The sequence below is a fragment of the Mandrillus leucophaeus genome, unplaced genomic scaffold (genome assembly GCF_000951045.1).
Source record: "Mandrillus leucophaeus isolate KB7577 unplaced genomic scaffold, Mleu.le_1.0 Scaffold39, whole genome shotgun sequence".
Lineage (NCBI taxonomy): Eukaryota > Metazoa > Chordata > Mammalia > Primates > Cercopithecidae > Mandrillus > Mandrillus leucophaeus.
This window is the reverse complement of record NW_012104142.1, coordinates 1,443,186-1,468,672: the sequence shown is the minus strand read 5'-3', so window position 1 is coordinate 1,468,672 and position 25,487 is coordinate 1,443,186. Positions and strand designations below refer to the sequence as shown.

The 25,487-nt window shown below is 41.5% G+C and overlaps 2 protein-coding genes and 1 pseudogene across 5 annotated transcripts in view; 2 read left to right on the top strand and 1 right to left on the bottom strand.

Annotated features, from left to right (window-relative positions):
* Positions 1–1,407: 1,407 nt before the first annotated feature.
* SAR1A (secretion associated, Ras related GTPase 1A) lies at positions 1,408–21,836 on the top strand. Of its 4 annotated transcripts, XM_011991049.1 has the most exons (8): positions 1,408–1,528; positions 9,167–9,235; positions 9,876–9,949; positions 10,068–10,187; positions 10,738–10,803; positions 13,856–13,959; positions 18,096–18,227; positions 19,475–21,836. In XM_011991049.1, the coding sequence occupies exons 3-8, from the start codon at positions 9,892–9,894 to the stop codon at positions 19,589–19,591; spliced, it is 597 nt and encodes a 198-aa protein (XP_011846439.1). In that variant the 5' UTR covers positions 1,408–1,528; positions 9,167–9,235; positions 9,876–9,891; the 3' UTR covers positions 19,592–21,836. The 4 variants fall into 4 exon arrangements, with proteins under 4 accessions (XP_011846439.1, XP_011846438.1, XP_011846441.1 ...); XM_011991048.1 differs by lacking the exon at positions 9,167–9,235 and having other exon boundaries at positions 1,412–1,528; XM_011991051.1 differs by lacking the exon at positions 9,167–9,235 and having other exon boundaries at positions 1,422–1,528; positions 9,880–9,949.
* On the bottom strand, positions 7,866–14,208 carry LOC105547445 (annotated as a pseudogene).
* Positions 21,837–25,135: 3,299 nt separating the features above from the next.
* The window catches only part of TYSND1 (trypsin domain containing 1), a 10,370-nt gene continuing 10,018 nt past the window's right edge, over positions 25,136–25,487 (top strand). The window contains exons 1-2 of the mRNA XM_011991177.1: positions 25,136–25,160; positions 25,292–25,352. Of these exons, the coding sequence (XP_011846567.1) occupies positions 25,136–25,160; positions 25,292–25,352 (86 nt within the window). The remainder of the gene's footprint in view (positions 25,161–25,291; positions 25,353–25,487) is intronic.

The window sequence follows — 25,487 nt, the reverse complement described above, 5'->3', positions numbered from 1 at the left end:
TATTGCTGGAGTGCCAGGTGCTACTTTAGTTTTATTTCTGCATGTACTTTAGTTTATTTCTGTGCTTTTCTCTGTTCCATTGTGTTTTGTGTGTGTTTCTGCGTGTGTGTGCACACCAGCTCTATAATGTTTTAATATCCAACAGGGTTAGTTCCCACCTCCTGGTTCTTCATTTTGAGAGCCTGTTTCTGGACTAGCCTTGTTTGGTTTTCTACACGAATTTTAGGAACAAATAGGGTAATTAAAAAAAACAAAAAAAACTAAACCACACACAATCTATTAATCCTATTAGTACTTTTATTGGGATTATGTTAAATTTAAATTTTACTTAAGGAGAATTGAGATCATGAATCCACAGATGTCATTCATCTTTCCATTAGACTGTTTCATTTGTAAAATGAGGGTAATAATAGTACCAATCTCGTAGCACTGTCCTGAGAATTAAATGAGAAAATGCATGCGAAATATACTGGGGTGAACACGTTGCTTTGCCACTTAGCTGTGTGAACTTGGGTGTGGTAGGTTATTCTGAACATTGCTCTCTCATTTGTCAATAAGGATAATTCTAGCATCTGCTTCACAGGACTCCAATGAGGGTGAAATTAGACAAAGCGCGCAAAGTACCCAGTGCTCTGCCTGAAACATAAGTGCACAATAAATATTAGCTGTTTTTCTAAAACATAGGCCATCCCAGAGCAAGGAAGTGCGACTCAAAGCAAAAGCATCCGGGCGCGGTGGCCCACGCCTCTCATTCCAGCACTTTGGAAGGCCGAGGCCGGCATATCACTTGAGGTCAGGAGTTCGAGAACAGCCTGGCCGACACGGTGAAACCCCGTCTCTACAAAAATACAAAAAATTAGCCGGATGTGGTGACATGCGCCTGTAATCCCAGCTACTCGGGAGGTGGAGGCATCAGAATCGCTTGAATCCGGGAGGTGGAGGTTGCAGTGAGCCGACATCGCGCCACTGCACTCCAGCCTGGGTGACAAAGTGAGACTCCGTTTCAAAAAAAAAAAAAAAGCAAGGAAAAAAAAGCAAAAGCTTGGAGGGATCCACCTCAAGTGGAGGTCCCCAAGGTCAAGTAATCTTTCCCAGGACCTATGCCACCGTCGGTCCCCACTTCCTACTTTTTTCCTGGTGCGTCTGGAATGGGAAGCCGCGATCCCGAGGGTCCCAGGCCGCTCAGGGACTCCAGGACCCAGACCCAGACCCAGCGTCCCGGTACTGCCACGTCTCGCGCGGTCAGCTCGGCAGGCGGGAGCGGGCGGGACCAGGCGGTGCCAGACGCGAAGCGCGCTTTGTCAGGCCTTATGCCCGCCCCTCCGCAGCCGGAGTAGCAGGTGGGCCGGCACCGGGGCAGAGAGGCGTAACGCCGCGAGGGGGCGGGGCCAATTACGCGCCCGGAAGTCCCGGGGAGGGATGTGACGTACATCCGGCGAGTAGCTGGCGGTCCCGGGTGCTGCTGGTTAGTGTGCTCTGAAGGAGGGTCGGAGCCAGTCGCCGTTTTGCCGGAGGAGCCCCTCAGGCCGTGAGTCCGAGGGCCGCGTCGGGGAGGGTAGTTGGAGCTCGAGGGGCTGGGACGGAAGGCGGGGAGGTCGGAGCGGAGGCTGGCCCTGGCGGGGTTGGGGGCGGGGAAGTGACACGCAGGCGGTTCTGTGGGGCCGCCGGCTGATTCTGGGCGGGGACGGGCAGAGTCGGCCGGATTTGCTCAGTCCCCTGCTGTCCTCTTTGGCCTGGGGTCCACCTGCATTCCGCTCGGGGGTCTCTTAGCTGCTGGGCCGGATAACAGCTTCTTGTCTGTACCGTGCGCTCCGGTTTACGAAACGGCTCCATGTCCTCTGTCTCAAAGGAGCGTCACAGCCCTCGGTGAGGCGGGTGGGACCTCTTGATGATTATCCTTGTTTTATAGACTCGGGGACTGAGGCTGGCCAAGGCTCCGCAGTTAGCGAGTGTGAGCGCTCGAACCTGGTCTACAGGCCCCTAGTCCGGGGCTTACACCCAAGTCAGCGCTCGGTTGTCGTCCGATGGCCCGGGTCGAACCCTGTATTTTCTCCTTCCACCTTCCCCTTTTCCCCTGTCTGGTCTCTGCATGGAAAAATTTCCTTATGTGCATTTGACATGGATTAGCGTTTTCTTCACGATTCTAGCCAGTGGGTATCTTTATCTTGATTCCATCTGCTTCTGTTGCGACAGGGGGCTTAGGGAGATTTGCCATGGGGCTGACCTTTGACATTTACCCCGCAGCTAAGCAGAGTTAGCTAAAAGCCAGCCGCCTACTACCCCAAATCTGCCTGGAATGGCGTCTTAAAGTTGCCCTGATTATGTATAACAAGTAATGCGTAAATTTTTAAATTGGCTAATGGTCAGATTCGTGCACTTCCTTTTCTATTAACTTTGTTTGAATCTTTTAGCTCTGGAATTCGCAAGTTTTCATTTTGGGTACATTAATAGTGTTTTGTTGATAGTTTAGAGACCTACCTTAAATTTTAGATTACTCTTAACTTCTCGTAAGGTGGTACAATGGACCAAGAATAGAAAATAAATAGAATGCTAGTTATTAAAATACCATTCAAAAGATGTGATGAATTGTAAGGAAGAGAACTTAGGAAGATCATCCTCTGTGTAGTTGGTGGGTTAAAGAAGTTTTAGGTTTTTTTTTTTTCCCAGCAATTTTGTGATTTGGGTTTGAATTTTATGTACTGTTAACAGGAAGAGCTTAGGCTTTGGTGTTAGAGATGAGGGTTTAAGCACTGGCACTATTTTTCAGCTGAGCAGTCTTCAACTACTCAGCAAAACTAGGAGTATCTTCATCTTCATCTTGTTAAATGAGGCCAATGATCCTTGCCTGGTAGGGTTGGTGTGAGGATGAAATGAGATGTACAGGTACTGTACAAATTGTAAAACTACTGATGAGTTGGTACAAATCCTAAGATCTTAAGGAGAGAGGAGCCACCAAGGCCATTTTCAGCTACTGAGGAGGCTGAGGTGGGAGGATCTCTTGGGCCTGGGAGGTTGGGGGTGCAGTGAGCCATGATGGCAACACTGCACTTCAGCCTGGGAGACAGAGTCTTGGTCTGTCTAAAAAAAAAAAGCGGGGGGGGCGGGGGCGTTTTCTTAACTTTGGGTGGTGGTACAACCCAACTCTTTGGATCTATTAAGAGTTTTTATTATTTTTAACTCACCTGAAGAGTTTCTTTAGTCAGCCTCCACTCTGGTCACTTCTTTACAATCCAACACTTCTATATACATTTGTACTACACGGGTTTTCAGTCAGTACTTTACAGACTTGTAAACAATATTTACATCACTTTAGAAATATTTTATTTCTTTTTTTTTTTTTTTTTTTTTGAGATGGAGTTTTTGGTCTTGTTGTCCAGATGGAGTGCAATGTCATGACCTCGGCTCCCTGCAACCTCTGCCTCCTGGGTTCAAGAGATTCTCCTGCCTCAACCTCCCGAGTAGCTGGGATTACAGGCGCCCGCCACCACACCTAGCTAATTTTTGTGTTTTAAGTAGAGACGGGGTTTCACCATGTTGGCCAGGCTGGTGTCGAACTCCTGACCTCAGGTCATCCACTCGCCTCGGCCTCCCAAAGTGCTGGGATTACAGTCATGAGCCAAGTATTTTCAACTAGATGAATTCTGCAAAAGTGAAAAGGAGAAAATGCCACACTTTAAATAGTTTTTCATGGCAATTGAACTACTTTAATTTTCCATTTTTTTTTCCTTTGACACTCCTGCTTTTAAGCCATCTCCTCCCTTGGAGCATACAGATCAGCAGCAGCCAGGACTTAGCTACTTGGCTGCTTTAATTCTTCCCTCCAAAATGATCTGAGTGGGAATGACCATAATGAGGGGTGTGCTCTAAAGGTGAGCTGTGCTTCTCCAGGCAGTAGGTTGAGGAAAGTATAGGAGGATGTCTGGTTTGAGGGAGTTGCAGAGGAAAGGCACATTGTTCTTTTACTTATTTACAGTAAATGAGAATTTAAGCAGAGGAGCTTTATTAAGTATATTTAAGTTATTGGACTCCTTAAAGTGCGGGTTCAATTTCCAGAGAAAACTATGAATGTGATAAATATGGTCTTTCTGCTGAAATATAATTGTTACTGAAAAGGCAAAAAAGAAATCACCTCATTTAGGATTTTTTCATAAGAGCTTAGTATGTACTTCCACCCAAACTGCCAAACTTTATTTGGCTCTTTTTGGTAAGAGCCATGAAAAATAAACATTGATTAGGCCCTAAAATTTATAGATTAGGCTATGGGCCTGATAAAAACCTAGTAATTGGATGAAAAACATACCATCTCTACTTTTCAATTTACTCTCTCTTTTTTTTTTTTTTTTTGGAGATGGAGTCCTGCTCTGTCACCCAGGCTGAAGTGCAGTGATGCAACCTGCTCACTGCAACCTCTGCCTCCCAAGTTCAAGCGATTCTCCTGCCTCAGCCTTCTGCATAGCTGGGATTACAGGCAAGCGCTGCCGCTCCCAGCTGTTCAATTTATTCTTCATCTGGCATTCTTTGAATGAATGTAAGGGGAATTTTTTGTGGGCAATGCTTTTACTGGTTACTATTCATGAAAATTTTGATTGTAGTTGGTCATATCTAGTATAAAGCCCTGTGTTCAGATGCTCCTGCTGGTGGAGAGGAGTAAAAGTGTGAACCTTCCATTTTTCTGCACCATATCTGAGATACTAAAGCAAAAATTCATCATGACCAGACAATGCTGAGAAACCTTAAGACCCACCAACACATCTAGATCTTACCCTCTTCATTTCATTCAGAGGTCATTTTGCTTATTACCAATATATGTGAACCTTCTAGTAGCTTTTGATAACTATGAGAAACAATAGAAACAGTAGTGTTAATATCAGTACCAGTTAAGTTATTTACTTGCTTGGGAACTTATTGCTGTATCCTGAACAAGTATTCTTTTTTTGTTTGTTTTTTGTTTTTTGAGACAGGGTCTTGCTCTGCCACCCAGGCTGGGGTGCAGTGACACAATCATAACTCATGGCAGCCTCGAATTCCTGGGCTCAAGCAATCCTCTTGCTTCAGCCTCCCAAGTAGCTGGAACTACAAGCATGTGCCACCATGCCTGGCTAATTTTATTTTATTATTATTATTTTTTTTTGTAGAGATACGGGTCTCTCTATGTTACCCAGGCTAGTCTTGAACTCCTGAGGTCAGGGAGGGATCCCCCACCTCAGCCTTGCAAAATGCTGGGATTACAGGTGTGAGCCACCGGGGCCCAGCCTGAATAAGTATTCTTATTTTAAGAAAATCTATTTGTAAAATGAGTTTAGGTGTGATTATTCATGTATGAAAAGATTCTCTTCTTATCCCTTAATGGTTCTAAAATAGTGATGTCGTTTCTTTTCATAAATTGAGACCCATGTCTGCAAACATGGTTAGATATTGTTTGAGGTTGCATTGGTAAATGGAGCAGGGCAAGTGGTGCCGGCCAGTAGAATTTTGGGTGACTTTTGTTTTTTTTTTAGCGCTGTTTACAGGATAGATTAATATGTTTTTCATTCAAATCAATGTGCTTTTCATTCTTATTTTCTATTTAGTGCATCTAAGTAGCATTTTGATTCACATTATTGATGAGACTGATTTCCTAGAGTTGTTCTTCACTGGAAGACTGCAGTGGTATGTCTAAGGACTGTGAATGAACTGCTGCCTGGAGGAGTGAGTCACACAGTAAAAGAGAGTTTAGGCATACCTCGGATATATTGTGAGTTTGGTTCCAGACTGCTGAAATAAAACAAGTACAGTAAAGCAAGTAACACGAATATTTTGGTTTCCCAGTGCACATAAAAGTTACATTTACACTATACTGTATGTAGTCTGTTAAGTGTACAGTAGCATTATGTCTTATAAAATACATACCTTATTTAAAAAATACTTTATGACTAAAAAATGCTAACAAGCATCTGATCCTTCTGTGAGTCATAACCTTTTTGCTGGTTGGGGATCTTGCCTCCATGTTACTCCACGTTGATGGCTGTTGACTCATTAGGTTGGTGATTGCTAAAGGTTGAGGTGGCTGTGGCAATTTCTTAAAATAAGACAACAGTGAAGTTTGTTGCATGAGTTAATACTCGTTTTCAAGAAAGATTTCTCTGTAGCATGCAATGCTATTTGATAGCATTTTACCCATAGCAGAATTTATTTCAAAATTGGAACCAGTCCTCTTAAATCCTGCTGCTGCTGAAGTAAGTTTATGTAACCTCAAGTAAGTTTTTGTAATTTTCTAAATCGTTGGTGTCATTTCAGCAGTATTCAGAGCATCTTCACCAGGACTAGATTCCATCTCAAAAAAACTACTTTTTTTGCTTATCCATAAAAAGCGTCTCCTCATCCATTAGTTTGATCATGAAATTACAGCAGTTGTCACATCTTCAGGCTCTACTTCTAATTGTAGTTCTCTTGCTGTTTCTACCATATCTAAGGTTACTTCTTCCTCCGAGGTCTCGAACCACTCAAAGTTATCCACGAGGGTTGGAATCACTGTCTTCCAAACTCCTGTTGATATTGATGTTTTGAGCTCTTCCCGTGAATCATAACTGTTCTTACTGGTACCTAGAATGGTGACTCCTTTCCAGGAGGTCTTTGGTTTACTTTGTCCAGATCCAGCAGAGAAATCAGTCTGTGGCATTGATAGCTTTGTGAAATATATTTCTTAAATGAAAGACTGGCAAGTGGAAAATGCTTCTTGACCCATAGGAAGCAGAATGGATATTGTTAGTAGACATTAAAACAACATTAACCTCTTTTTGCATCTCCATCAAAGCCCATGGGTGACCAGGTGCATTGTCAATGAGTCGTAATATCTTGAAATCTTTTTTTCTGAGCAATAGGTCTTCTCAGTGAGCTTAAAATACTTAGTAAACCATGCTGTAAACAGATGTGTGGTAGGCAGAGTAGTTTTAGTGTAATTCTTTTTGTAATTGTGTTTTTTTAAATTGGAAAACAAATACACAACTTGGAATGGATTTGAGGCAAATTATGTCATAAGCAGATTTTCTTTAAGTGTCTAAACAGAGTTTAAAAAGCAAGTAACAGTAAAAGAAAATGTTTCTGGTACAGGACCCGCAGTACAAAAAAATAGTGTACAAGGTACCTGGAAGTACCTGGATAATACACCCGTTCTGCAGTAGTGTAACTTTTAAGTACATATTGTTGGCTGTCCGTAGTCCACGCAGAGTTACAACTCCACATTTCAACAACATGCTGACAGTTCCTAAAGAAAACTACTTAAAAAAAATGGTGGCCGGGCGCGGTGGCTCAAGCCTGTGATCCCAGCACTTTGGGAGGCCAAGACGGGTGGATCACGAGGTCAGGAGATCGAGACCATCCTGGCTAACACGGTGAAACCCCGTCTCTACTAAAAAATACAAAAAACTAGCTGGGCGAGGTGGCGGACGCCTGTAGTCCCAGCTACTTGGGAGGCTGAGGCAGGAGAATGGCGTGAATCCGGGAGGCGGAGCTTGCAGTGAGCTGAGATCCGGCCACTGCACTCCAACCTGGGCAACAGAGCAAGACTCTGTCTCAAAAAAAAAAAAAAGCATAACTCAGATGTTCCCTTATTTGACCAACTCCATCTAAGTTTAGATGTGCAGAAGGGCTTAGATATATCCAGAGTAAGCCACAGGTAACATGTTACTTCATCAGTTTTCTAAAATACAGTTTCAGGGCAATGACAGTAAGGGAAGAACACATGGAGGAATGAAGTCCTGATAGTCCTGATTACTATACATGCATCTTTTTTTGACAGTAGGGAGAAGCCTTTTACAGATAAGTTACAAACAAAAGGCAAATAAACAGTTTTGTACAAGAAATTTGACACATTCTGTACAGGGTCTTCATTTTGCTGTCATCGTTTGTACAAACTCATAGTTTACTTGACCGTCACTATCAAGATACGCTTCTCTGATCATTTAATCAACTTTTTCATCTGTTAACTTCACTCCAAGTTTGTCATCACATGGTGAAGTTCTACACCACTAATATAGCCATTGCCATCCTTATCAAACACACTGAATGCTTCTCTAATTTCTTCTTCACTATCTGTGTCTTTCATTTTTCTTGCGATCATTGTCAGAAATTCAGTGAAGTCAATTGTGCCATTACCATCAGCATCTACTTCATTAATCACGTCCTGTAACTCTGCTTCTGTGGGATTCTGCCTGAGACCTCATTACAGTTCCCAGTTTCTTTGTTGTTGTAGTTCAATCACCATCTTTGTCAAATAGTGAAAAAACTTATTTGAATTCTGCAATCTGCTCTTCAGTCAGTGCTGCAAGTGCTGCAAGTGCTACTGGTTTCCGAGACACAACCATACAACCACTCTGCTTGCTCAGTTGCTCCACTTGGATTGATTTAGTGTCATTCTTCAGGGCCCTAGGATTTTCAGAATGATAAATGAATATGGGTCCTAGGATTTTCAGAATGGTAAATGAATATTGGCTTCATTAGCACATAATGAAGCCAAGCATTGACGTCTCCCCTCTAGCTATTAAAGTCCTAGATGGCTTTTCCAATAGAAGGCTGTTTTGCTTACATTGAAAATGTGTTGTTTAATGTAGCCACCCACCTTCACCAGTTATCTTGCTGCAGCTTCTCATCAGCACTTGCATTTTTACTTCGTGTTTTTATTTTTATTTTTTTATTTTTATTTTTTTTTTATCAGCAGTAAGGCTGTTTCATTTGCTTGATGTTCGTGGGTTCGCTGGAGTAGCAGTTTTAATTTTCTTCAAGAACTTTTTCTTTGCATTTACAACTTGAGTAACTGTTGAGTGCAAGAGGCCTAGCATCTGGCTTATCTCAGGTTTTGATATGTCTTCCTCACTAAGCTTAATCATTTCTAACTTTCGATTTCAAGGGAGAGACCTGTTACTTTCAGTTGGAGAATAGGGAGGCCTGGGGTGGGGGCAGGGCTGTGGAGGAAGTCATTCAGTTTGCTGTCTTCTATGGTTGTGATTTGTGGCACAACAAAACAGTTACAATAGTAATAGGAAAGATCACTGATCATAGATCATGATGACAGATATAAGAATAATGAAAAAGTTTGCAATATTGTGTGAGAATTACCAAAATGTAACACAGAGACATAAAGGGAGCACATGCTGTTAGCAAATAGTACTGATACACTTACTCAACTCAGGACTGCCTCCAACCTTCAATTTGTAAAAATCCAGAAAACCTCAGGATCCACAAAGCATCATCAAATGAGGTATGCCCTTTGTATTTTTAACTCCTAGTTCTCTGAGTATCATAGATCAAAAACTTTTAGGAAACCAGTCATTTTTGCACATAGAAGGATTCTAGAGACTTTCCTCTAGAGTGCAAAATCTGCAAGTCTCAAGAAAGAAGAATATTAGTTTCTCTTTACTTTGCTTTCTCCCCTCCCCTCCTCTCCCCTCCTCTCCCCTCTCTTTTCTTTTCTTTTTCCTGTCCTGTCCTGTCTTTTTTCTCAGAGTCTCCCTCTGTTGCCCAAGCGAGTGCAGTGGCACCGTCATGCCTCACTGCAGCCTCAGACCCCTGAGTTGAAGTAATTCTGTCTCACCCTCCTGAGTAGCTGGGACTATTGGTGTGTGTCACTATGTCCAGCTATTTTTTTAGTTATTTGTGGAGATTGAGTCCGACTTTCTTGCCCAGGCCAGTTTTGAACTCCTGGGCTCAAGTGATCCTCCTGCCTTGGCCTTCCAAAGTGCTGGGATTCCAGGTGTGAGCCACCATGCCTGGCCTGCTTTCTTATGCCTGAAAACATGGGACTGTAAATGTGCATCATGGTTAGTGAACAAGAGTTAACCTCTCCACAATTGTACTGTCATTCAGAAAGCTAATGTTTGCTACTTTCATATTTTATACAGGTAGTAAGCATTAATAATGTCTTTCATCTTTGAGTGGATCTACAATGGCTTCAGCAGTGTGCTCCAGTTCCTAGGTAAAGCCATTTCCATGAAATACAGGTTTCAAAGTTTGTGCATTTCCTTCAGTAATTTAAATACAAGTAGGCTTTGGTTTGTAGAGAGCAAATGTGTTAACAATTTTTTCTCTTTTAGGACTCTACAAGAAATCTGGAAAACTTGTATTCTTGGGTTTGGACAATGCAGGCAAAACCACTCTTCTTCACATGCTCAAAGATGACAGATTGGGCCAACATGTTCCAACGCTACATCCGAGTAGGTTTGAAAATATCAGGTGACCTTTTGATCTTTGAAGGTCAGTGTTAGGCTTGGAGGATGAATCCCTAGTTGGTGGAGTTCTTTTGTTAACTGAAGTCCCAAAAGCCAACTCATATGAAAAAGTTCCCTGTAAGACACGTTCATATTGTGTACTTTCAGATCTAAACCTCTGGAACTTTGTCATTATCTGTTGTCTCTGGTCCTGTAAAGGGACACATCTCCTATACCTACTTCTTAGAAGCAGAAAATAGCTTGGAAAAAAAGAAACCTTTGGCTTTTAGAATAGTTTAAGAACATTTTCACCCTTGTATTCCTTTTCTTTGTTGGAAGTGGGGCATTGCCTGGGCTGGTCTCAAAAATCCTGGGCTCAGGTTATCCTCCTGCTCTCAGCCTCCTGAGTAGCTGGAACTACAGGCGGGTGCCACCACACTTAACTTCTTGTATCTTTTTCTTTACGAGGTGAAAGCATTGGTATTGGCTTGTAGTACTAGTAGTTGGGGCTTGTTGAATTGACAAGTTTATTTCTTCTTTTTAAACAATTTTTCAGCATCAGAAGAGCTAACAATTGCTGGAATGACCTTTACAACTTTTGATCTTGGTGGGCATGAGCAAGGTAAGCGATGACTCAGTGGAAAGCATGTTTATTGACTTATGATTCTTTTTGTGCCCCCCAGCACCCTTTAAAAGCAGTGTGTCATTTTTACCTTTTAAATTACACTTTAGAATTAGGATCTTACTACTTTAGTGAAGTTGTTTTATTCATTTTTTTTAAAACTCATTTCAAACTTGTCAAAAGTTGCGTTAAATACACAGAAGTCCACTTCAATATTACGCTATTGAGCTAGTATAAAGTTAGCTATAATGCATAACTATTCATGAACTTTTAAATATTTGCCTGATAAAGCCAAACTCAACTCAAATCTTGACTGAAAATTTTTACAAAGCAGGACAGCATCTTGCCATTTTAATCTTTATTAGGTTTTTACTTATTAACGCAATTTACCTGGTAACTAGAAAATACGTTAAAAGATATAGATATTGCCTCAGCAAGAGTAATTATTTCATCATTTTAACTAGGCTTGCTCTAAGCCAGTGTATTTTCTTCTATACCTTTTGCCCAAATTTGTTAGTCTCCTCCTCCCTACATAATACATACTAATACTTATTTTTTATTAACTGTTTGTGAGCATATCATGCCCCTTTACTCTTTTATACTTTAGTGCTGTTTTCTAAGAACAAAAATATCTCCTTGTATATAATCATAATAGTTATCAAATCAAGAAAGTTTTATTTTTATCCAGTCTGTATTTCCTTTTTTTTTTTTTTTTGGTCAGTTGTCCTGATAATCTCTTTTATACCATTTTTTCATCTTGACCAGGTATACAGTATCATATATTTAGTTATCAAGTCATTTTTGCATCCTTCATTCAATGGAGTGAAAGTATGTAGGAAATTTAACTTAAATATTTGTAAGTAATTTCAGACTTGTCAAAAGTTGCAAAAGTAGTACAGTGACTATGTGTGATTACTCTGATATAAGTTGATATTTTGTATATTCTATCCATTTGGGACAGTTGGTGGAACATTTCCTTCTACTTTTTTGCTTTCCTCAGAAGTGCTTTTTGCCTACTCAGGCTATGTCTTTGGCTACCAGATTCCTATCAGGTGTTTAGAGACATACAGGATGGGCGTCTTTGTCTAATGGGCACTCAGTTCACATTTGACAAGACCGTAGGTATAGGAGTAAAATATTTAAGATGTGAGAATAAACATTCTGGGAAGGTAGGGAAAAGGAACTATTGAGATTCTGTCAGGTTTACTTACTTGTTATTACATTGAGTGGAGAAATCTCGTTTTGAAACATTAGGTTGAGCTAATACCGTTTTTTTTTCTTTTTTTTGAGATGGGGTCTTGCTCTGTTGCCCAGACTGGAGTGCAGTGGCATAGTCTTGGCATACTGCAGCCTCTGCTTCCTGGGCATAAGCAATCCTCCCACCTATTTTTTGTAGAGACTGGGTTTCCGCCATGTTGCCCAGGCTGGTCTTGAACTCCTGAGCTCAAGCAATCCACCTGCCTTGGCCTCCCAAAGTGCTGGGATTATGGGCGTGAGCCATTGTGCCCAGCCTAATACAGTTTTAAAACAATGTGTAGTAAAATACAACATTGGTCATTTCCAGTAGTTAAGCCTAATAATTTTATAGTCAGTTATTTCATTAACATATAATTACATTTGAATTAATTTATTTAACATTTATGCCCTAAAAAATCATGTATATTATGATCATAATCACATAAAATACCAGTAAAGAAAAAAGACTGGAAGAAAATACCAAAATATTGACAAGGGGTGTGTTTTGATGGAGGGATTAGAAATGATTTTGTTTCCTTTTTTATGTAAGGAGCTTGTATTTTTTTTCATTTGGGTAAGAATGGGTATATGGTGTCCTTTCTGCTTTTTCCACAAAAGGATTTGTAACTGCTTACAAATTTAAATTCAGAACAAGATACAACTGAACCTAGACCATCTGGAGAATGCAGAAGGAACAGACACCAGATGGTTTTATATACCTGAACTGGGAATTGTAGATTGTTTGGTGTGATAAATTTAGGTTTCAGGTTTTGTTAAAATAAGAAGGGAAATGTATTGATGTATTTAGTTTTGTTTCTTTGACTGAGGAAAATCTACTAAACAGAAACACTTTTACATAATAACCTAGCCACCATTTTATAGAAGTTACTAAAATACTGTACATCTGGAGGTTCCTTTTTTTTTTTTTGTATAACTTAAAAATTTTAACTTATAAAAGGAGAGCAAGTTTGATGTAACAAAATCGGTATAGAACTACGGAAAGTAAAATGGAAAGTTCCTTCAACCTCTTTTTCCTAACTCTACTCTTTAAAGGTAACCATTAATAACTGATGTAGAGATGCTTCGTTATTCATTCTATTGCAAGGGCTAGAAATGAATGGCTTAGAAATGATAGTAAAATTACATCACTGCTTCCCAGCCTTTATCGTTTCATGTCACAAGCAAAAAACAAGTAATATTTCTAAGGCATGCTGGGTTAAATATGGTAGGCTGAGATAACTGGCCTGGGGCCTTGAACCACTTGTCAGGCCCAGTCTCCCTAAGGGCTGAGCAGAGGAGTGTGTCAAGACACCTACACACAAGTTGGCTAGAAACTAACTGGGACTAAAGTTACATGGACAAGTAATTTGTATCCTGATGTTTTAACTCAGAGGTTGCAAATTAAACTTGGCTCCAGGGGCAAGGCAAGTCATTTAAGTGAGTAAAATTGGCTGACTGTAAGATAGCAGGGACATTTTGTCAAGCAAAAGTGTTCAGACATCATCTGAAGGGGTAGCCACTGCTTAGTTCCTGCTGATAGTTGTCATGTGGATAAGTAGGCATGGGGTTGCCAGATGTTGCAGTTTTTCAAGAAAGGTGGAAACTCTGATTTTCAAATTTACAAAAATCAAGTTCAACTCGTGGACCATTAGTTTGCATCCTCTGTTCTGAATTAATACTGGCCAGAACTTGGAGAAATCCATAGAGTCTAATCTTACTGAAACCTGACCAAGATTTGTCCATTTTAAGACCATTAGGTTATTCATTTTTACAATGTATATTCTTTACTGATGCAACTACAAACTTTGTTTTTTAGCACGTCGGGTTTGGAAAAATTATCTCCCAGCAATTAATGGGATTGTGTTTCTGGTGGACTGTGCAGATCATTCTCGCCTCGTGGAATCCAAAGTTGAGCTTAATGTATGTTTATATACTTTGTCCTTTTTTGGCCTCTATTTTTTTTTTTAAGAAATATAGCTCAGTAGTGCCAATAATTAGTAATTCCAGTTAACATTTGGCAAAAAGACCTAGTTGCAGGAGGAAAATGTTTTAAATCTAAGACATTGCTTTTCAATGTCCTGAGGAAACTCAGCTCAAACTTGAATAAATTAACTGTTTTTTCTATCATACAGTGACTATATGGCCAGGTTTGCTCAGGATACTCCTCATTTATGCCTGTTGTCCCAGCATAATTAATTAATTAATAGTGTTCCATTTCACGTGTCATCATGAACAGTAATTTTTTTTTTTTTTTTTTTTTTGAGACAGAGTGTCTCTCTGTTGCCCAGCCTGGAGTGCAGTGGCGCAGTCTCAGCTCACTGTAACCTCCACCTCCTGGGTTTGAGGGATTCTCCTGTCTCAGCCTCCCGAGTGGCCTCCTGGGACTACAGGCACGTGCCACCACGCCTGGCTAATTTTTTGTATTTTTAGTAGCGACGGGGTTTCACCGTGTTAGCCAGGATGGTCTTGATCTCCTGACGTCATGATCCACCCTCCTTGGCCTCCCAAAGTGCTGAGATTACAGGCATGAGCCACCACGCCTGGCCCACGAACAGTAATTCTTTATAAGTAGTGTTGGCACAGTGAAAGCCTAAAAGCAATATTAGAGTTCTTTACATTTTTGAATCTGCATTCTCAGCTTGTGCCTACCCACCCTCCCACTGAATGACTTGCCAGACCTTCATGGTCTGTTCTCAGCCTTCAGTTTTGGTTGCATACATCCTTTGATACTATCAAGGACTTACTTCAAGTTTTCTCCTTTGTCCACATTGCATTTTCTCTTGGCTTGATGGTTTCTATACTATTGGCTTTATTATCCCTACTCCTTTACCCTATATCTTTTCTTTCTCTTTGATTTGTAACTCCTTGGATTCTTGTTCCTGGCAATTTGAACCAGTCTTGAATTTATTTCTAATAAATTCAAGATAGATGTGAATTTGTTTCTCACATCTATAGCTCCAGCCTCATGTAGAATTGCCTGCCACGCAATCTTTACCTTGCCTTTTTTTTTTTTAAATAAATAAAACCAGTCTTCCTCTGTTGCCCAGGCTGGAGTCCAATGGTGCAATCACAGCTCACTGTAAACTCCAGACTTCTGGGCTCAAGTGATCTTCCTGCCTCAGCGTCCGAAGTAGCTAGGACTACAGGCACACACCACCACATCCAGCTCATTTTTTTTTTTAAAGTGTTTTTGTAGAGACAGGGTCTCATTATGTTGCCCAGGCTGGTCTCAGTCTCCTTGCTTCAGGTGATTCTCTGCCTCGGCCTCATGAGGTGTTGGGATTACAGGCATGAGCCACCATGCATGGTCTCCATTCTCTTTGTTTAAACTCCTCTTTTCACTCTTGATTTTGGAGCTATCTCTCTGACTGATACTTCTGTCTCTTTGAGAAGCACTAGTTTTCTGGTTAGTCCTTAAATGTTGGTGTTCTCCAGAGTCTGCTTTCTCCTGGGCTGGTCTCATCTACTCTCTTCATTTGGCACCTACATGTCAGTGACTCTCAAATGCATTTCTCTCCTCTAGACCTCTCCTGACCTCCAATCTCATACCTAATCCTGCCCACTCTTCACAACTCCCACTACTGATTCTGTTTTCCTAGAATGGAACTATTCGTCTTTCCTACCCACCACCTACCTAGACATGCAGTCCAGAAATCTGTGAATTAATATAGATCCCACCATGACCCTGATATGCACCATAATGCCAGAAGGAACTTTCTCAGACTTCATTGCCCTACTTAATATCCTTTGATAGTTCTCTATCATTTTCATGATAAAATCTATACATCTTTTGCATAGCACGTAAGATCTTTCATGATCCTCTCTCTGCTGCTTTTTACTGCCTACCTTGAACTATATTCCAAACAAACAACTTAGCCATCCTTGAATATGCACAAGTAGCTACTGCCTGGCTTTTTCACCTGTACCTCTCCTCAACCCCTCACGTTGTCGGCAAATTTTAAAATGTCCTGTAAGGGACCTCAGAGTTCAGATATGACTGCTTCTGGTAAGCCTCCCCTGGTCTCTTGAGACTGTTAGACTCCCACCATACCAATGTATGTTGTCTTGATTTTCTTGTAGTTTTGTGTCATCAGACTATGAACTAACATGATAGGGACTGTGTCTTATTTCTTTGCGAAACCCCTGCACCTAGCAAAGCATGAGACACATTAGGTACTTTGTTATTGCTTAATGAATTAAGGACATTCTTATTCTAATTTTGTGTAACATTTCCTGGAATTCCAGATGTTCAAAGCATGTTCCTCTTTAACTCTGCTTTCTTTCCCCCCTGCCTTTCTTGTTGGTGACAAGTAGTTTCCCAGGCTTGAAATCGGTGCCAGTTTTGACTCATTTGTCTTTTTTTTTCTTTTTTAATCATCATTTAGACATTGGTCTCTTCAATTCTTTCTTCAAAATGCCTCCTGCACTATTCATTGAATGCTCTACCTTAAACTAGATCATGATCTCTTACATGAACACCACAGATAGATATTACATGAACACCACAGATAGATACTATTTGTGAATTCATTATACTGAAAAATACGATTTTATTCACTAACTTCTGGATTTGCGGTCTTTAGGATCTATTGCAGCTCATTTCTCACACTGGTCCCGTAATGTGAGTCATCTCTTCCCATCCATTTTTTTTGTTGCTGCATGTCTGTCTAAATGCTTGAATCCAGCCATGCAGTACTGTGCGGCTTCCTAAATTGTTGTCCACTGCAAAGCCATTGTTTATGTTCTTTCTTCTCCTTTACACCTCTCCAAACCCTGCTCTTCCTTTAGAGCCCTGTTGAGGTTCCAGATCTTTGCTAAGACTTTGCTCAAGCCCAGAACTGCCATTTTATTTCCCTGAGCTTGTCTTACTGTTAATATTCAGTTCCCATTCATTGTGACACTTATCAACTATGGTGTGTTCTTACTTGGCTTTGTTAACATAAATGTGGCTGGGCGTGGTGGCTCATGCCTGTAATTCCAGCATTTTGGGAGGCTGAGGTTGGCAGATCACTTGAGGGTCAGGAGTTTGAGACCAGCCTGGCCAACATGGTAAAACTCCATCTCTACTAAAAAAACACAAAAATTAGCCAGGTGTGGTAGCACATGCCTGTAGTCCCAGCTACTCAGGAGGCCGAGGTGGGAGAATCGCTTGAACCTGGGAGTCAGAGGTTGCAGTGAGTCGAGATTAAGAAAAAAAAAAACCATAAATGTGAACATAGAGTAAGGATTTTTTTGAGGACAGGAATGTGCTTCCTTTTGTATTCTCAGTGCCTAGTGCCTGAGCTAGTCACCCTTCCTATTGTATTCCTCTCAATGCCTGAGAGAGTTCTTTGCACACATTGGGACTTGGTGAATACTTGGGGAGTTCCTATAGTCATCTTTGAGGCTCTGTAGCGGGAGCATTCATTCTTGTAGGACTGTGCTGAGGGGCATCCTGAGGATAGTTTGTGGCTGAGCAGATTAGCTCAAAAGTAAATGTTGGGGCAGTTCTGCTGCCTTGTAAATAAATAGCTTAAAGTTTCAACTGTTTTGAGGCACTTAAGAGATTTTTACCTAATGTCATGGGTATTATGTAATGTCAAGGTGAATATTTAATCACTCAGGTATAAAGATGATAAGATTTTCACTTTACATTAATGCCTTTTTAAAAGATGAGTGGAAGTCAGAATTTTCTTTTCTTTTTTTTTCTGTTTTTTTGAGACAGAGTATTGCTCTGTCGCCCAGGCTGGAGTGCAGTGGTGCGATCTCGGCTCACTGCAAGCTCCGCCTCTCGGGTTTATGCCATTCTCCTGCCTCTGCTTCCTGAGTAGCTGGCACTACAGGTCCCTGCCACCACGCCCGGCTAATTTTTTGTATTTTTTTAGTAGAGACGGGGTTTCACCGTGTTAGCCAGGATGGTCTCAATCTCCTGACCTCGTGATCTGCCCGTCTCGGCCTCCTAAAGTGCTGGGATTACAGGCGTGAGCCACCGCGCCCGGCATGAAGTCAGAATTTTCATTATCTGGTGGGCTTTTGTAGATTCCTCACTTAATTCTTTTTTCTTTTTCAATCTTTAGGCTCTAATGACTGATGAAACAATATCCAATGTGCCAATCCTTATCTTGGGTAACAAAATTGATAGAACAGATGCAATCAGTGAAGAAAAACTCCGTGAGATATTCGGGCTTTATGGACAGACCACAGGAAAGGTAAGATAAAAATATTTGGGTTACATATAAAGGACATTAACAGGTTTTAAAACATGATGTTTTGCTATCTAAATTACCCTTTTCTTTTAAAGGCTTAAACAGGCTTAGGATTTGTTTTACTGTGGGTATTTTGTAAGCTCACTAGAGGCAGGAGTGTGTTCTTTTAACATTTTAAATGGGATTCATTCATCGGGTATTTGAGGAAGAAGAAAATGGTAGAAAAGGCACACTTACTCTTTTAAGAGTTTATGATTATCTTTCAAATTTGATTCTGAGAAATTGCTTTTGAAATAGCCCTTTTTAGCCAGAAAAGAATTTTTCTTGGACTGGAGATTGCAGGTTATAAAGAAAAATAATAATTTCAGTCACTTTCCAAGCATTGAAATAAAAAAACTTGATTATCCTCAGTGCTTCTTGCTGAGAGAGGTAGGACTGTTGGCCACATTTTGCAGAGGAAGAAACAGAGAGTGATTTGTTCAGGTCTACACAGCAAGTCAGTGATAAAACCAGAAAAAGAACTTGAGTCTTCCAAATCAATAGTTTTTACTGTCTTCAGCTGGAAGGAGGACTCTTGTTGAAAAGCAGGCTTGAGAGAGAGAAAATCTAGATCAGATACACTGAAGCAGGAATCTTTCTGTTCTTTTTAGCTTGGGTTTTTGGCATATTTAGTTTTTAAAAATCTTCCTTTTCTGTGATCTGTGATAGCTTTGTGACTTTTTTACATGGTTCCTTAGTCTTGCCTCTTCTTGATTACCTGTTTCTTTATAGAAATACTTCCTTTCTTTCATTTAATTTCTCCTCTTTTGCATCAGTATTAAATACACATGAATTCTTCATTTCCTCAGTGCCACCTGTTATGAGTGTTTATTTCTGCATGTTTTGCTAATGAGAATGTCCTTATTTCTAAACAGTCCCAGACCTCTTTTCTGCATCAGAGAGCATGCTAGTTCCGTAAGTCCCAGTGGCTTTTTTCTTGGTTTGCTACCATAACTTTACAGATAAATATTGGGTGTTCACAGCAAATGCTCTTCAGAGAGAGAGAGGCTGGGAAAAGAATTTGCTGCTTATTCTATCCTGAAAACACGAAGCTTGGGGAAGTCATCTATATGGCCTTGACTGCATTTCTGTAATTAATACCTACTTAGGTTTGCTTTTAAGGAATGGATAAAATGATTGTAGTGATTGTCCTTTCAATCTTTTCCACCACAGAGATGCTAACAGGCCTTTCTTGGTTTTGCCTCCTTTAGGGGAATGTGACCCTGAAGGAGCTGAATGCTCGCCCCATGGAAGTGTTCATGTGCAGTGTGCTCAAGAGGCAAGGCTACGGCGAGGGTTTTCGCTGGCTCTCCCAGTATATTGACTGATGTTTGGACAGTGAAAATAAAAGAGTTTTACTTCTCTGGACTGATCCTATTCACAGCTTCCTCATGAACTTTTCTAATAGAACAAGGAAAGCTCTCCAACCATGTCTGGCGTTGAGAAGCCAAGAGTCTCTGTCAACTCTCTCATTGCCCAGTGGTGACATGTGCTCTTCTCCACACTGTTGGGAGGTAATGCTGCCCCACGTGCTGGTGCAGGTCAGTATCCCGGGACTTGGAAGCTGGCAGGATTTGCCGGGTAAAGCTGTGTGCCATCATGGGGCACCTGAAAAGAAAAACACGTCTCACCACTGTGGTTGATTTCAAAAGAAACTGATTCTATTTTTTAAAGAAAGTGTTGTTAATGTAATTGGTATCCCTCCTAACTTTTTGAGTTCACAATTTACTTGGTCCAGAGTTTTCTATTTTTTTTTTTTTTTTTAAACTAATGAATGACATTTAGATACTTCATAAAATTATGAACAGATACACATTGGAGGCCAGAGCTCATTTGGGTGAACTTACTCCTGCTGAGTTAGCAGGTTGGTGAGAGAAGCTCCCCTGAGCTCACCTGTCTCTCTGACTGCCTTGGAGTAGGTGGCATAACCTTGTGCACGGAGAACTAGAAAAGGGGCGGAACCCTGGCCTTGAAGTTTTGGCAGGTTTCCACTGTGGTAAGCTAGGGTCGTTCCTCATCAAGGAATGTGTAGCAGATTGTTCACTGTGGAGGAGTTAATTATAGAATGGGTTATTGTTATTATTCTTACTCATGAAGTTACAGATTTCAGCCAGTCTTTGCTTTTATACTTGTGAAATTTAATTTCTCTCTATAGCACCTTTGTTCTTCATTTTCAGTTATAAAAAGTGACTTTCACCTCATAAAAGTGTTGAGAACATCTCTCATGTCACATACTGCAGGTGCATCAGTTACTTTTGCACAGATTCTAGGGGGACGTTTTTCTGAATAGGAAGACAGGACAAAGTTAACAGCTTAAGGGCTCTTAATTCTGTGAGTTGAGGACTTGAAAGTATTGTAGCACTTGTTTGGATCCAGGAAAAATGTACTCAGTGGGCTTTAAAATTTCCATTTTCAGAATTTGGTCTCTCAGGCTGTTTCTGAGCTCTTTTTCATACATTTTTTCTCCTTTGGTACCTATTTTATTAGTGTTTAAAGTAAAGGTTAACATCTGTAGCTTTTCCAGGTTTTTTTTTTTCTGTATGAATTTGTCTTTCTCCATTGCAGAAATAAGCTGGGGAAACACTAATCCAAAAACTTTCTGTAGAGCTGTTCCTTTGGAGGCAGCATCATTTATTGGCAGTAAAGACTCAGTATAAAAGCACCAGCATCCCTACTAGGGTGATGGGGATTAATTTTATAGCATTCCATTTTCCTAGTGCCACATGTGAAATTGGATTTTGATGATCTTAACCTATATTCTACCCTTATGCTAAAAGATCAAAAGATAGATCTCCTAGGAACAGATTGGAGATAGGAGATGAAAAGTTGGGAGGATGTCTTTATTCTAATGTGAGGGTAGAGAAATGTGGATAACATTACTGTGGTGAGAGAGGCATCGTTCTTTAGTTGGAGTTCTCATTCTTATTCTCCAGTACTGACTGGAGCATACTTTTTCACTGCCAGGTACTGAATGCAGAGGCTCAGCCAAGTATATATGTGGGAAGTGCATGCATTTCGTTTAATAGCAAGCATAGCTGGATTAAGACAAAATTGTTGGTTTGGAAAGGGGTTAAAGCCTTAAGTGAACAAATCTAGCTAACAGTGAATGAACTAGGTAATTAACTTGCATATTTTTAATTTCCTTTGGTTAAAGATTCCCCATACTTCTCTATTCGGAGAAGTATGATTACTTCAGTGTTAGTTTTCTTAAATTTTTTTTTTTCCTATTTGTCCTGTGTCTCTTTGTTGCAAGTTAGAAATCTGTGGGTTCTACATAGGGCAGCTCTTTGTGAAAGTGGGTTATTCCACTGGAGAAAGGGGATGGAAAATCAGAACCAATGTATTTCTTGCCCCACGGAACACTATTCCTATAAGATAGCTGAAAGAAGCTGCTGTGAGGAGCTCAGCTCCAAACACAGGATCAGCACCTTGTACAGGAATTCCCATGAATTATGACTTCTCATTCTGTTTTATCAGAGTGCATATATGTCCTATTTCAGGAAAAGTAAAACAGTCATTTACAAAAGAAAGTCAATCTGTATCCTAAGCATTTTAATAAAAAGTTAAAACAAATCTGCTATTTCCTTTCTTTCTTTTCTTTTCTTTTGCATTGGTTCTGAGCTCTGAGTTTGAACAATGCCATTTGTTTGGGGAGGGAACCAAAAGTTCCCTACATAGAGGAAGAGACATTTAGGGTGCGTGTGAGATACTTGAATTTTGCCACCAGGAGGGGGAAAAAGGGTGGGGTGCTAGAGGTAATAGATTTAGTACTATTTGAGAGATTTGGAACATGTTGTGGACCCAGGGTTGTTGGTCATCTCTGTAACAGGATGGGGATGGCAGATGTTTGAGCAAAATCTCATATTAACATGCCAGCAATGACTAGTTCTAGTTTTAGCTGTGTTTCACTCATTTTACACAGAATTGGCCGGGTGTGGTGGCTCACGCTGTAATCTTAGCACTTTGGGAGGCTGAGGTGGGTGGATTGTCTGAGCTCAGGAGTTTGAGACCAGCCTGGGGAACAGGGGTGAAACCTCATCTTTACTAAAATACAAAAAATTAGCTGGGCATTGTGGTACACGGAGTAGCTCCCAGCTACTCCGGAGGCTGAGGCGGGAGAATTGCTTGAACCAGAAGGTGGAGGTTGAGTGCACGCCACTGTACTCCTGCCTGGGTAACACAGCAAGACTCTCTAAAAAAAAAAAAAATCAATTAAATGCTACATTTGGCACAATGGGAAAGAATTTCCTTTACTAGGCTTGTAGGAAGCCTTGCTTTTAGAAAAACCCAAATGAGATCATAAAACTAAAGTACTGGGACAAACAGTGGGAAACAGGGCAATGGGTTCTTTTCAACCAAGTATTAAAGTATTGGAGATGTTGCCGGGCGTGGTGGCTCGTGTCTGTAATCCTAGCGCTTTGGGAGGCTGAGGCAGGCGGATCATGAGGTCAGGAGTTCAAGACCAGCCTGACCAACATGGCGAAGCTCCATCTCTACTAAAATACAAAAATTAGCCAGGCATGGTCGGATGCACCTTTAATCCCAGCTACTCAGGAGGCTGAGGCAGGAGAATCGCTTGAACTGGGGAGGCGGAGGTTGCAGTGAGCCGAGATCGCGCCACTGCACTCCAGCCTGGGTGACAAAGTGAGACTCCGTCTCAAAAAAAAAAAAGTATTGGAGGTGTCCTGTTGTCCTTGTTACTATGAAAGGATGCCATGGGTTGTATGGGCAAATGAGTTGGTTTTGTTTGAGGCAAAGTGGAACATAAGATTAAAGTCTCAGTCAGTGAGCCTAGCACTCAAAGATCTTTACTTTGGCTGTTCTGGCTGTGACTTGGGACTTCTTTTTACCATGGTCTGCTGTAAACACAGAAAAACCCAGCGCACAACAGTTCATGCTGGAGTCTTGAGCATTGAGGGAGAATCACTGGACTCCAGAGAGAAAGTTAGTTTGTTTTTTGAGTTGGTCTCGCTCTGTCACCCAGGCTGGAGTGGATTAGTATGAACATAGGTCACTGCAGCCTCGACCTCCTGGGCTCAAGTGATCCTCCCATCTCAGCCTCCCAAGTAGCTTGGGACCACAGGGGTGCACCCCTGTGCTTGGCTAATTTTTAAAATTTTTGTAGAGTTAAGGTCTCACCATGTTGTCCAGGCTGGTCTCAAACTCCTGGGCTCAGGAAATTCTCCTGCCTTAACCTCCCAATGTGCTGGGATTCCAAGTGTGAGCCCCTGTGCTCCACCAAGAGAAAAACTCTTTTAATTGCTAGGAAGTTGGGATAAATTTTGCTCTGATCAAGCCACCTTCTGTGTCATAGAACCAAAGGAAGACTGCCTGCTATGGCAAGACGGCCTCATTTTAGTCCTGCCTCATACTATCATAGATAATCGTTTTCCTTTCTCTAGCAGGTTTGTGTTACTGGGAGTACTGGGAGCATCATCCTGTGTTGTGCTGGTGTTATACCAAACAGTGTTAACTTTATTTAAAGAATTCAGGCAGAGGCCGGGTGCGGTGGCTCACGCCTGTAATCTCAGCACTTTGGGAGGCTGAGGCGGAAGGATCACGATGTCAGGAGTTCGAGACCAGCCTGGCCAGCATGGTGAGACCTCATCTCTACTGAAAATACAAAAAATTAGCTGGGCATGGTGGCGTGCGCCTGTAGTCCCAGCTACTCGGGAGGCTGAAGTGGGAGGATCACTTGAGCCCAGGAGGCAGAATTGCAGTGAGCCGAGATCATCCTGGGCGACAGAGTGAGACTCCATCTCAAAAAACAAAAACAAAAACAAAAAAAGAATTCAGGCAGAAAGGTTAGAGAATTTAAATAGCAATTGAATATTTTTTCACAAATGTTGGTAGTATACTATGGTAACCTTAATAAAAATTATTGTGTATTTTATCAATTCAATGATAAAGCAGACCTTTGTAAACTGTCTAGCTTGTGGTGACTGATTGAGGGTATCGTGAAGCTCCCAACCCTTGACATATTCCTTCATCCTCCTCTGACCTAAAGGGTACTTCTTTGGAAAAGTAGAGAAGTTTTATGTTAGCGTACACTAGAGATGGTAAACTATCCCTTGTGGGTCAATTCGGGCCTGCTGCTTGTGTTTGTATGGCCTGTGAGCTAAGAAAGGTTTTTACACATTTAAATGGTTGGAAAAAATATTTAAAGAATGCCATTTTTGGACACAAAAAAATTATATGAAATTCACATTTCAACGTCTGTAACTTTTTATTGGGACACCGCCACCGCCATTCCTTTAGCTTTTGTATGCAACAGCTGCAGAATTGACTATTTGAGACAGATTGTATGGTCCCCCAAACTGGAACTGTTTCCATTCTGGCCTTCTACAGAAAGTATTTGGACCCTGGCCTAGATAAATCCTGGCCGGTGGTTATGTTATGTGAAATGTGCACACTGCAAAATATAGGGCTGTATGATTAAAATTTTTGATTTCAGCTACTGTTCATCATAGTCGATTTAAAGGGCAATTTAATTTACAGCAAATTCAGTTTCTCGGAGATTTGTGTTTGGGCTTTGGCAGCCAAAAAAATCCTAGGAGTAATCTTGAGAGTTCCATGCCCCCTAGTGGATTGCTATAGGGTTTACTTTTAAATTTTCAAAATACTGAATTGGCCAAGGATTTCCTTGATCCATATTATCCCAGGGGTCAGAGGCCGAAGGTCGCCTAGACCTGGGCAGATGCTAACAGGTACTGTCACGGCCTGGGCAAATCTAGCCACGTCAGCGCTCATTTCTATTCCCTTTTCCACAGTCCAGCAAACAAGCGACTAGACTTGAAGGAACCCATCCTCCTCTCCTCGGATTCCCTGTGACGCCGCACGCCTCTTACTCTCCCCGGGGCTCATCCGGGGTAATGGGGCAGAGGCTCTGTCCCACAGGTTGGACGAACCAACGAGGGCGGGGAAAGGAGAATCAGAATAGGCAGCCAATCAGAGCTCGGCACAAGCCCAGCCAATCGGGTCGGGTCAGTTGGGGCTTAGCCAATCGGGCTCGATGAGGAAGACCTGAGTGAGAGCTTGCGCCTCTCGCTTCCAGGTGTGGGTGGCGCTAGGCCGGTTCAGCCGGACCGGGTAGGGGTTGTTGCTCGCTTGCTTGCTTGCGATTTCTCGGATAAGCCCCCGAGTGTCGGGCCTACAGGCCATGGGAAAGCAGTGGGGGTCTGCCATGAGGGCGGCCGAGCAGGCGGGCTGCGTGGTGAGCGCCTC

Excerpts from the sequence above, each read along its gene's own strand:
- SAR1A (XM_011991049.1), top strand. The coding sequence starts at position 9,892 with ATGTCTTTCATCTTTGAGTGGATCTACAATGGCTTCAGCAGTGTGCTC. Across the intron at positions 10,188-10,737 it reads TGTTCCAACGCTACATCCGA|CATCAGAAGAGCTAACAATT; the intron begins GTAGGTTTGAAA and ends ACAATTTTTCAG. Across the intron at positions 13,960-18,095 it reads AATCCAAAGTTGAGCTTAAT|GCTCTAATGACTGATGAAAC; the intron begins GTATGTTTATAT and ends TTCAATCTTTAG.